Genomic DNA, 12,575 nt, shown 5'->3' with positions numbered 1-12,575 from the left:
GTACACAACAATATTGGGTTTGTTACAGTAAATTATACAATAATTAAAAATAAATTAAGGGAACCTAAGTATTGTATTATAATGTACTCTACAATAAGGCATTTTCAATAAGACACTTTAAGTGATTTTGTGTGGTCACAAACAGCTTCACTAGTTTTATATAGCAGTGCTTCACTGCTTCCGCCGTCTTCTTAGAGCGGATCGTAACTAGTTTAAAAGAGCGATTGCATATTTAACGTGATTTAATTGGCCACCTTTTCTGTCACGTTACGTCAACACAAAATCCTATTGGCTATGAAAAGTAGGAAGTGTTACTACTGGCCAACCAGAACCCTTCGCGCGGAATTTTGAATAGTTTTCAAACATTGGAAGTTATCCGTTTATATCCCTCCGCAGATTGACAAAGAAAGTAGTCCTTCATTTATATAATGCATTACACGCTAAATTAACCTTTAAACAAGGCTCCAATTAGCTGGCTCCATTTATTATGCGATAGGTTATTATATTATATTTCAGTAAATAACTAGTAGTTGTTTTGATTTTTTGCGGAGGGATATATGCCGTCCATCAAGACGGAAGCACGCGCTGCCTGTGTGGATGGACAGTGTGCCGATGTTAGGTAGAAGTTTGAGTTAGTAACGGCAGGAGCGACCTGGACAATAATCCTAATGCTGGATTAAGCTGGTTTTAAAAACCAGGGTTTGACATCGATGGAATATATTTTATCGTTTTGATATACGCAACCTCAGGTAAATCCTATTTTCATTTCAAGGATACAAAGGAGCTGCTCAAATATTATTGACACACTGTGCTATCGACAGATGCGTAGTTACAATTAACAAAACAAATCGGTAACATTATTTTCAGTGAGTGTGGTCACAAATATTTTTGGCAGTATTTGAGTCCACTCGGTCACTACAACTAGTAAATGTGGATTTATTCCTGAGCTTTTTGCATGTTATATAATGCTTTAAATGCCTTTGGCCATGTGCTGATCTCGTGTCTTCAACTGTGAATGTGAACGCACAATTTATGTTGAAATTATGCATTAATACAGAATATTACGACATTGTTCTTTGTATAGTATATTATATTTAACATCAAGGATGATATTCGAGTAAGATTTCCATGAAACGTTACAGTAAAATATTGTATTTACGTCGATGAAAATTCACACCAGTCACGAGGTTGTTCTTTTTTTTCTTTTTGTCTTTTGTGTTTTGTTAAACAAGGTAAGTTGTTTTGAAATGCCTTTGTTTGGGAAAATCGTGGTGATCAAGAGAAATGGAGGAGATGGCACTGAATTTCCTCTCACAGCGTCCTGTCTGTTCGGAAGGTCAGTAACACTCTTTATAATCATGGCTGTTAAGGTTTTTACTTAAAATACTGCCAAGTAGATACAGTGAGGTGCATGGAAAAACAAATAAAATATATAAGACTACTAATTTACTATAACACCCACACAATCACTGCAAGTAAAATTGATGTGCACTTGCTTAAAAACTTTAACATTTGGTCACAAGTATCGTCTTAATTGCAACTGATAGAAAGAGCTGTAATGTTTGGGACATGCGCGGTTCTTCTCGTTTGATGCCAGGCGCGCTTTTCATTGATGTTAAATTTGACTCAGGCAACCACTCTAGCCAATCGGAATACGTTACTCTAAATGACATGCATTCATGCTCATTGTATAGATCGTGAGACGGAGTATAACTCCTATATGTGTCCGTTATTAAAATTATAGTTAGGTTACGCAAAATAGCCTATACGTTGTCTCAGTTGTTGCCAATGGTGGCTGGATGAGAAAATTGACTTACTATAAATATTTGTCACATTTTCTATGCATAATTTTGACAAACAGGCAATTTTGCAGAACCAGGTATCAATGAATCTACTCGTATCACAAAAGCGTACACAACAATATTGTGCTTGTTAATGCAAATTAAACACTTAAAAAGATATTACAGGAAAATAAAGTGTTAAGACACATCAGTGAAACTATAAAGAAACAAGTGTTTTTTTTTTTTTTTTTAATCATATTCATTTTGACAGAACACAACTTTCAGCCAACCTGAAGCAATGTTTAAACATTTTGTCTGTTGATATGAGTGAGGAAGAATTAATTTTGACATTAAATATGCATGTTTTAGTGTGTATAATTAAAAAAAAAAAAAAAAAAAAAATCTTGAACAACCAATTATTGATGTACATTTGAATGAGTAATGGTGTTTATTTGAGTAATATGTAGCAAAACTAGAATGACACAAATGTCAGAGAAATTCATGTCTTTGTCTTACACCACATGTTTCATATTTACCAATAAGGCAAATGGGCATAGGAGTTTTAATGTGGACTCTTTTTACTGCTTTAGGAAGCTGGACTGTGATATTCGGATTCAGCTGCCACAGGTGTCTAAAGAGCATTGTAAAATTGAGCTGAATGAGAACAAGGAGGTAATTATATTGGGTTAAACTAAGTTTAAATTTGTCTTGTTTTCAAAAATTATTTCTTTCCACACATCAACACATGTGCTATTTATTTATGACTTGTCTCTTTTAAGCTCATTTTGACCAATTTGAGCTCTGTGAACCCCACACGTATTAACGGACAAGCTCTTAATCAATCAGAACGTTTAAAGGATGGTGACGTCATCACAATTATTGATCGTTCTTTCAGGTGAGTCAGATGTTTAGTGCTATTATTTTAATGCTGGAAAAAATCTTTCTTGGGCAATCCTTGTTTGGTAGAATTTGTTTTATGTGGTTTATTCTTGTCAAAATGTCAGGTTTGAGTACCCACCTCCTAAGACACAGAAGAAGAAGACGCTGTCCACACCTGGAAAAGACAAAGCAGTTCAGGTGTGTGCTTTATGCGAGACAGATGATGGGGATTTTTTTTGATCATTTATCATTTATTTCTTTGAGTTTTGGTTGTTTTTTTCCCCCCTATAGGCTTTGCAAGAGCAGCAGGGAAAAGGCACACCTGTTCCTGTGGACAAGAGGAAGTCAGAGCATTCGTTTGGTTAGTGATTATGAGATTTGAGGCTTTATTCTGTTTCTGTTGTAGTAGTAGTAGAATAATGGTAATAATAATTACTGTTTTATTGGCCAGTAATTTTCATATCAATGATTGTCATGTGTACTGTATTTACAGACACTTGTTTGAAAGATGGGTCAAATTTGCCACCATCTGTGGAACAAACTGTTGAGACTGAACCAGAAGGCGGCAAACTTAAAAAGGACAGTATGTCACCTTTTTGTGAGCTGTACCAAATGGTCAAACAGGACCTTGTTGCAAAATCACCATGGAAGTCTGAGCTACCAAAAACACCTCTTGCAAGACCTCAGGTTGGTCACGAGAAAGTTCTTGCTGCAGATGTTAAAAGTAGTCCGATACCAGTCCCAACCCCATCTACCAAGAAGCGAAGATCCTCGAAATCCAATTCTGAAGATACGACTGGAGCAGCTATCCCACAGAGCTCATTGAATGCAAATGTGGAAGAAAAACCCACTGACGATATGCCATCTGTAGGGTCCAGTAACCCCTCATTGGAGAAAAATATAACTCCTGTCTCCCAGAAGAAGAGAACACCCTTGAAAACACCCCAGAAGTTCAGTGCTGGTGAGGTAGTCCAGCAGATTCTCTTAAAGCCACAGCCTGAAGAGAAAACTCCTAAATCCCCAAAAGGAAGGCGAAGTAGTGGGTCACAGAATCAGAGCCTTGCTCAAATACCTTCAGTCCAGCCTCAGACTCCAGGCTCTGAGGATAAAAACGCTGAAGTGAAAATGTCACCAAGAACATCTCCAAGAGCAAATGCTGGCAAAAGGTTTCAGGTCCAAGATGTTCTGCCTGAAATTAAGGCTACCACGTCAGCTTCTAAGAAGCAAGGTGAGATGGTTTGTTTTTCTTCTTATGAATGAATTTGTAATGGGGCTCTGCAATTAATCACATGCGATTGTCATGCGCATCTCCTTAGTAAAGCCGGTTCTGTGATTAGTAGTAAATCTCCATCACATGCTTTCAGATGGAGCTGCATTTAATACACGCAACGTAGTTCACTGTAGGGATGTAACGGTATGAAAATTTCTTATCACGATTATAGTGACCAAAATTGATGTTCAAAAAGTACAGACACATAAATCACTTCAAGTTTAATATTTAAAAGTCAACAAACAACAAATAAAATGACTTTTTGTTTGCCTGACCACTAAAACAATAACATTACCAATGATGTTCGGATTTTAAATGACAACTTGACTGACAACAGTTTAATAGCATGTTCAAATATCTAATGTAAATGTTCAAATAAAGCTTTGAAAAAGTTTCATTAAAAGGTAAACCTCACATTTCAGCCTTTAAATAAAGAAAAGTTAAGTCAAAATGATAGTTCATTTAATAAATGATTGTATTTTATCTGCTTCATAAATAATTCTAGATAACTTATGTAGAATCCATATAAGCTTGTTTTTCATCAACCGGTCAATTTACAGCAGGGTATGCAAATTCGGTCCATTTTTGGCAGAAAATGCACACAGGCTGATTGTAAATATAAGTATGTATATAAATACGTTTTTTATTTATTTTTTTATTGTAACAGTCTGTATATTAAGTGTATCATTCAACTTTTTAATAGGCTAAATAGAACAAGGTAACGTTAGGCTGGCTAGACAGCTCACATTTCTAATTAATGGGTCTCATATCCATAGCGATGAACTCCATATAGCATCTGTTATCTCTCGTTCTCTTCTGTTATTCGCAAGTATTTTCCAAGCAAATTAAGTGCACGTTTTTATCGTGTAAAATTACTGATTAACATGGCGGATAAAAGCAGCTCTCTTTTTTCTTTTTTTTTTTACACCAACAATATAGGCTACTATAGCTGTAGGCGTACTACTTACAGAACTCAGGTGTTTTTCAAACTTGATGTGCTGTTGTGGTAACCGTTAGGCCAGTTTTAAATCTCATATTTTAGTGAACTACGGCTCTGTGTATTAAATGCCGCTCCATCTGAAAGCACGTGATAGAGATTTACTACTAATCACAGAACTGGCTTTACTGAGGAGATGTGCATGATATTCACATGCGATTAATTACACAACCCTAATTTATAACGCATAAGTGTCTGCATTCTGAATCCACCATTTGTCATTTAGGAAAATGTTGCAAATATATGCACCTATTTAAGTCATATTCATTATACTTTTGTTTTGTCCTATAGATGACACTTCGGTTAATGAGCTATGTGACGGTAATGAATCTCACAATGAAGTAACCGTTCCAAAATCAAAAAACAAACGAGTGTCCTTTGGTGGTCAGTTAAGCCCAGAGCTATTTGATAAACGTCTGCCTCCAAATTCCCCCCTTCGCCGTGGGGCAACCCCACGGCGCAGTTTGGGTCTTTCCCAAAATTCCCAATCTCTCCTACGACGAGCATCCACCATTGGTCTTATGGTAATGCATAAAACTTTTTCTTTTTTTTTTTTAAGGACTATTAAATCTTTGAAACTGCTGAGGGCTTTTAATCCAGTTCCCCCCCCCCCTTTTTTTTTAGGCTCTTCGACTTGCAGAAACCTTTACAGAGGCTCAAAGTTCTCCAAAGAGAGCTTCACCCAAACAGACTGCATCTCTAGCGAAGACTCCGTCACCTGGCAAAAAGTCACCAAGTACCAAGGCTAAAACTCCATCACCTAAACGTCAAAAGTCACCATCTGGTTCAAACAAGGCACCAACACCATCCTCTACTCCTGCTACACCCAGGACACCTGCATCTGCTAAGAGAGCTTCAACTTCAGTGATTGAGGCTGTGGGTGACATGTCTTTAACTGAGACACCTAGCGTGCAGGGGCGGTTTTCAGTCTCTCGTATCAGTACTCCATCGCCTCTCCAGGACCAGGGGGACAAGCCTGAACCTCAGTCAACCATTGGAGAAGATGTGCCCCAGAAATGTCTAACACCAAAGATACCTTTAAAGAGGAAGAGCATGAAGTCTTCTGCAAGAAAAACACCCAAAAGTGCAATTAAAAGTGCACTTGATGTCATGCGTTCAAGACGCAGTGGAGCATCACGGGCTAATCTAAAAGGTGAAACATTTAAATTGGTTATGGCAGTTCTTTCCTTTTAAGAATACAAAATCTTTCATCAGTTTAAATATTTATTTACTTGTTTTTTCCCCCTTTGTTTTAAGTGTTGACCTCTTGGGCTGATATTGTGAAGTTTGGTCAGACCAAACCTCAAACGGAAGTTACAGCTAAGAAAAAAACTACAAAGAGCAGTATAGTGAAGAGAACTGCAGTGCCAAAACCCAAGGTAAAATACAAAAGATTATCAGTCTCCAAATAAAGGTTTTTCTGATTTAATTTTTCAAATTTCTGTTAATGTTTTTATTCAATGAATGGATCATTAATTTGTGACTATTACAAATTGAGTTTAACTGTTGGTTACCTATACAGACACCTGCACGGAGGCTGAAAGATGATGTCAGCACTGGGCATGCAGCATCTCCAGTCACCATTGTTGTTGGCAAAGCCCATATGAGGATGAACCAGTCTGTAGGTGCTGCACCTAAAATAGTGCCAAACATGGCACTATTCAAGAAGGACATGAAAATGGATGAGGACTTGACAGGTTTGTTCAATGTTGAAGAAAACAATGTATGCAATTTAATGTTTGATGAAATTGTTAGTTCAAATTCTATGTTTTATGTGTTATGTTAGGTGTTGCAGAGATTTTCAAAACACCAGCCAACACCAGGTCTAAGAATAGAGTTCCTGTGAATAATGAATGTCCAGAGATTCCTCTGGATGAGATTTCAGTGATGAAAACACCAGAAGAATCGGGTAAATGTTTCAGATTTGTGTCACAAGTGATCTACAGTGTATTATATTTGATATAACTTTGATTTAATGCCCTTGTTTTTCATTTCCCACGCAGGTGAAATGATTGTGTCACCATTAAGTGTGGTCTCCACTGCCAAACGTGGTTGCTACAGCAATGAAGCAGTGACACGACTTCTTCTGGACAACCAGGATGGAAGTTTGTTGGAAGACGGAGGTCTTTCTCAGCTCCCTGACAGCTCAAATGAGGCAAGTTGCCATGACGACATTCCAGAGGTAGAGACCCCTTCTGATGTACAAACAGAGGAAGAGGAGGCTGACCCTGAAGCAGTAGTCAAAACCCCAAAACGGAAAGCAGCACCATCTTTGTGCCTCACTGGAGTCAAGCGACTCATGAAGACACCTAAACAGAAGGCCGAACCAATTGAGGACATAAGAGGAAAGCTGCTCAAGACCCCCAAAGAATGTAAACCTTCCCAGGAGGAAAGTCTAGAAGGTGTTAAGGAACTCCTCAAGACTCCCAAATACAGGGGAGCTCCAGTAGAAGACATGGTTAGAGTGAAAAGAGTGATACAGACCCCAGAAGAGAAGAGCAATCCTGTACTCGGCGCAGCTGGTCTTCAGAGTCTTATGAGAACACCCAAAGAAAAGGCTGAGCAACACGAAGACCTGACTGGTGTGAAAGAACCGATGAAAACACCAAAAATAAAGGGAGCTATGGTGGAGAATCAGTTAGGGCTAAAACAATTGGGGAAGACACCAAAGCAGAAGAGAAATAAAGTTGAAGAGGACCTAACTGATGTTCAACAACTGATGAAGACCCCTAAACACAAAAGAGAACCAGTTGAAGATCAAATGGGTGTACAAAGGCTGATGCAGACTCCCAAAGAGAAAGTTGAACCTGTAGAGGACCTCTCTGGTTTGAAGCAAACTCCCAAGCAAAAAGGAGATCCCGTCAGCAGTCAGTTTGGAATCAGTGACCTGATGAAGACCCCTCGACTTAAAGAAGCAATGGCACAGGATTCAACTGGGCTTAAAGAACCTGAACCAGAGAATAGCTCTTCCCTGACAACAGAAAGTAGAGTCACTGAGCCTACTGAGGTAATGGGTTACCCCATTAAACACTCACACCATGTTTTCTCGGTAGATAATTTGGCTAACAATGTGAGTCTTGTCATACTGCTTACTTGCATTGTAGATATGTAAAGCATCTTTGGATAGATGCTTTACTAACACACTAAACATTCTGTAATGGTTGTTCATTCTTTGTTTTGAAAGCAATTGGGAGTTGTTTTTATTTCCTTCATATATAATTAAACCTTGTATTTTACATTTTTAGATACAAGAACCAGTGGAAAGTGGCTCTGCATTCATGCAAGTTGAAGGCGAGTTAAATCTGGGTAATGCACATTTGTTCTCATCCATTTTGTTTTTCTTTGTCTTAAAATTTGGGAAATTAGGTGTTTGACGGTTAACTACTTGGATTACTAAATGGAGTTGTCTTTACTTGTAGGTTTGGATGAGGAATGTGACAAAGAAAATGTCTGTCCAGTCGAAACCATGGAGACTGAAATTGTAAAATCTGTGGATCCCCAGTGCACAGCTAAAGCAGTTGAATCTAATCAGAGTGATCAAGAGATCGAGACCGTAATTCCCCAGGAAAGACACCCTGACCAGAACGAAGAGTCAGTTTCAGTTGAAGCTATTGATGTCTTTTCCTCTGGGGCAGATGAGAAAACCCAGGAGCAGTCTGAAGAAACTGTATGCGTATCTGATGATACCAACGCAACAGTTGAAGCTACCCCAACTTCATCAACTGCTGAGCAAGAGGAGCTAATCAAGTCTCCACCTACCAAGAAAATTCAGCGTGGCAGTCGAGGAAGAGTAGCACAGAAATCCACAAATGAAATGGCCAAAGCACCTGCTGTGTTGTCATTAATTGAAGAGGAAAAAATTAGTAGTCCAATACCTGCCAGCCCTACCAGGGGAAGGAGAGGCAAGAAACTTCTTGAAGTTCCAGAAAAGACTGCCAGTCCAGTCAGAAAATCAGCCCGTGGTAGAGTTCCCAAGCACAGCTTTGTGGAAGAAGAGGCAAAGAATACTGAGGCTTCACAAGTACTTGTAGAGTCCATAAATACTGAGATACCAGACAGCCTGCCTGTCGTTACCAAAACCAGGAAAGGAAGGAAAGCTAAACAAGATGATACTGATGCTGCAGTTGTGCCCACTGTTGATGTAAATACTGTTGACTCACAGTGTACTGATGCCAATGAAGAGCAGGTCCAAGCCCCTGTTGTGAAACCTGGGAGGAGAAAGAAGATGGATAAAATAGAAAGCCAACCTTCAGAAGAACTTGAACAGAAAACAACTGAAATTGTTTGTAAGGAAAATGCTGTTGCACCAGAGGATGTAAAGTTGCAGACTTCACTAGGTACTGAGACCGTCTCTGCAACTAGAGCTAGGAGGGGAAGGCCAGCAAAGAAGGAATGCTTGAAAACTGAGCCAACCCCTGCTTTGGAAAGTGAAATTACAAGCACTCATGCTGTTGTAGTGGCCGAGAAGCCCCTGACACCTGTAGCAAAGTCAGGGCGAGGGAGGAAAGGTAAAAATGAAACTGTCAAGGACAAACCTGTGGATGATGATGTCACTGTTGTTTCCAAAGCTGAGGCAGATGTTGACCATGAAGAGGAGCCTCAAACACTTGTGGTCAAGTCTGGCAGAGGAAGAAAGGCCAAACAGCAGAAACCACAAATTGCTAAAGAGGTTGTTGACCAACCTGCTGTGGATACCAGCACACATTTACCTGTGACTGAAGAACACACTGAAACAGTGGTAAAATCTGTGAGGGGGAGTAGGAAGACAAAACCGTTAAAGGTGACAGTTTCAGTTGAGGCTGAGGAGAACGTTGTCAGCCTGGTTGAACAAGCAGAGACCCCTGTTGTGAAATCTGGTCGAAAAAGGACCGTTATTGCAAAGGAACCCGAAATGGTGGCAGACATTTCTGTCAAAAGAGGTCGCCGTGCTGCTGCAGTCGCTGTAGTGTCCAGCCGTGCACGTAAAGCAGTAGCCAAGACGGAGTCTGAGGTTACAGAGGATGTGACTTCATTAGAAGAGCCAGTTAAGCCTGTTAAACATACCAGAAGAACAGCAAAAGCACCTGAATCAAAGAAAGAAGAAAATACCATGACACAAGCAGATTTTGTTGCTGTTGAGAATACAACAGTTGTTACTCTGGAGAAAGTGGAAAGAGGAAGCCGTGGCAAAAAACAGAAGGATTCAACTAAGGACATCCCTAAAAACCCAATCAAAGAATCTGCTGCAGCTGAGGAAACTAATGAAATTAAACCCTCAAAAACGGTTAACTGGAGCCCAGATTTGGTCAACTGTAAAGATATTGAAACTTCTACAGATGTAAAAGAACTACATGTGAAGAAATCCAAAAGATTAGGTAAATTACCAGCTGAGACGACCTCCACAGAATCGAATCAATCAGCTGATCTGCCACCCAGAGGCCGCAGAGGAAGGGGAGTGAAAAAAGAACCTCCCATCGAAGACTCTCAAGAAGCAGCTCAGGTAAATGTCAAGCCATTGAGAAGAGGAAAGGCAGTGGCTCCCTCTGCGCCCAAATCAGAGCCCACTGATAGCAAGACATCAACTCCCCTCAAAAGGAAAAGGAACGAGTTGATTGAGGTAACGGATGAGTCAGTAAATAAGGAACCTTTGCCAAAGAGAAGAGGCAGAGTAGCCAACAACGCTGAAGTTGCAGCAGAGGTCCCCAGCAAAGAGAAAACATCTGAAGCTGAACCAGAAAAGGCTGAGCCTACTCCAAAGAAAACTGGTAATAGAGCTGCAAGAGGACAGAAAAGGACAGCCCAGGAACCAGATCCAGCTCCTGCTAAGGCTCAAGAGTCTGTTTTGGGTAAGCATAATGTAAATGCTGTCCTCTGTGTATTCCTGAAGGGTTCAAGAACTTTACATTGGGGTTTAGTAAGAAGTGGGTGTTCAATGAACCTGATTGTTCAACTTGGGACTATAATGTAGTTTGTTCAGGATTGTGGATGAGGTTCTTTTCAGATGTAGCCATATCTTTCAGTGAATTTGTCACACCAGTCTTGCTGGTTATAGCCTTTAAATATTGTACTAAATATTTTGCTGCCATGAGCTCACATGGTTTAGTGATGATTAAACCAATAATGCTATTGGGCTTGATAAGTGCCTTGGCTGTGTACAGTTTAGACCTGTTTTATGTACATATTTATGAATGTGTGAAAATGAATAGATTTTCTGCTTTGCATTTGTTGTTCATGCTGTGCTGTACTGTTCACCTGTTGAGTGTAATGGTAATGTTTTATGTGTTCACACAGGAACCACCACTCGAAAAGGAAGGAGTGTGAAAAAGGTAGAGGTAGTAGACGTCCCTACAGAGGCGGCTCCTGTCAGACGCACCAGGAGGAAGTAAAGCACTGATCTTACAGAGTGGTCTTAATTATCTATTCTCTGTAATCTCTTAAAAAAAAAAAAAGGTTTAGTTTTATATGTTTGTAATATTTCATTATGCCTTTTTCTATAATTTTTTTTCAGTGTAATTTTAGCTGCTTTTATCTTAGGGAAACCTGTGTACACTTATCAGATATGTTTGTTCTCTTAAACTCAGAGGAAAGGGGCATTGAGACATGCAGACATTTTTATTTCAAGAAAATGTTTAAAGAATTTCTACTTTTGAACTGTTAACTTAGCTCAAAAACCTTTTTCTTCTATATTCCCTTCCTTCATGTTTTTATTTTTTTATTTAATTTTTTTTAAAAGAATAAAGTGAGGGGTGCAAAGCCAGGCTTAAACGTTCAAAATTCTTAAGCCCAAGAGTGTGTGATATGCTGTAGTAGGTAGTGTACATGTGACATGCTTGAAAGTTTTCATTAAAAAGATTTTTGTCACCTCATGTTTGTTTGTTTGTTTTTTTTGTTTTTTGTTTTTTTTCATTCTTCTAAGTTTTTATTAAATCAAGCTCTATCACTTTAAGACGTTGAGACCATTTGTTGTATATGTTGTAATGCAATGGTAATGAAGCTGTGCCAGAAATTAGGCGTGGGGTGGCACACCTCTTACATGGAAAAACGTTTAGTGGTGTATACCTACTACATTTACAGCAGTTAAATTACCATGGTTTATTGTATAAATCATGGTAATGAACACTACAATAACTAATGTACAACTGCATAAATGATCTCAGAAATCATGTTTTACATTGTGTTCTGTGTACTTGTTATAATGTTGATGTTCAAATCTGAACAAGACATGTAAAATATAAATTCTAAGATGGCCCAAACAGGGTTTTTTTTGTCCTTTCTGCTCTGGACAGCTGGAGAGCAAACCTGTGACATCAAATGAGGTTTGCAACAGTCATCTACAAAACACAAAGATGTCAGTGGAAGATAATAGAAAAATATATATAATCTGTACATCCTCTTCATAATCATATCAATACACAATAAAAAATCCTGTGGTAGTACCATGGTGCTGAATGGATGCTATTCTAAATTAGCCAACCATGCTATTTACATGGCACTCCAAAGTGTTGTGGTATAAAGGTTAAGATGCCCCTTCCACCTTTAATTTTTCTCTTGATTGTGTTAGTACTGAATGTAATCTAAACAGATTTATTGATTGGCTATACTCTTATTAATCCTTGCTTAACATCTGAATCATTTTTTAGATTTATTCTGCCTGACCAGTTTCGAAGTT

At 38.8% G+C, this 12,575-nt stretch overlaps 1 protein-coding gene across 2 annotated transcripts; it reads left to right on the top strand.

Annotated features, from left to right (window-relative positions):
- The first annotated feature begins 505 nt into the window (after positions 1-505).
- On the top strand, positions 506-11,772 carry mki67 (marker of proliferation Ki-67). Of its 2 annotated transcripts, none has more exons than XM_058793543.1 (16): positions 506-749; positions 1,233-1,336; positions 2,372-2,453; positions 2,561-2,676; positions 2,786-2,858; positions 2,952-3,021; positions 3,154-3,888; positions 5,219-5,451; positions 5,552-6,080; positions 6,185-6,306; positions 6,450-6,624; positions 6,714-6,836; positions 6,931-7,934; positions 8,173-8,218; positions 8,347-10,752; positions 11,198-11,772. In XM_058793543.1, the coding sequence occupies exons 2-16, from the start codon at positions 1,248-1,250 to the stop codon at positions 11,290-11,292; spliced, it is 5,898 nt and encodes a 1,965-aa protein (XP_058649526.1). In that variant the 5' UTR covers positions 506-749; positions 1,233-1,247; the 3' UTR covers positions 11,293-11,772. The 2 variants fall into 2 exon arrangements, with proteins under 2 accessions (XP_058649526.1, XP_058649525.1); XM_058793542.1 differs by having other exon boundaries at positions 508-749; positions 8,173-8,233.
- The last annotated feature ends 803 nt before the right edge of the window (positions 11,773-12,575 follow it).

The sequence above is a fragment of the Onychostoma macrolepis genome, chromosome 12, assembly GCF_012432095.1.
Source record: "Onychostoma macrolepis isolate SWU-2019 chromosome 12, ASM1243209v1, whole genome shotgun sequence".
NCBI lineage: Eukaryota > Metazoa > Chordata > Actinopteri > Cypriniformes > Cyprinidae > Onychostoma > Onychostoma macrolepis.
Note: the sequence above shows the minus strand (reverse complement) of the source record. Positions and strands in the feature narration are given on the sequence as shown.

What these genes read in the sequence shown, in the direction of transcription:
- mki67 (XM_058793542.1), top strand. Translation starts at nt 1,248, where the DNA reads ATGCCTTTGTTTGGGAAAATCGTGGTGATCAAGAGAAATGGAGGAGAT. An exon ending in ATTATTGATCGTTCTTTCAG is followed by an intron (nt 2,677 to 2,785) that starts GTGAGTCAGATG and finishes TCAAAATGTCAG; the next exon opens with GTTTGAGTACCCACCTCCTA. An exon ending in GAAAACACCAGAAGAATCGG is followed by an intron (nt 6,837 to 6,930) that starts GTAAATGTTTCA and finishes TTTCCCACGCAG; the next exon opens with GTGAAATGATTGTGTCACCA.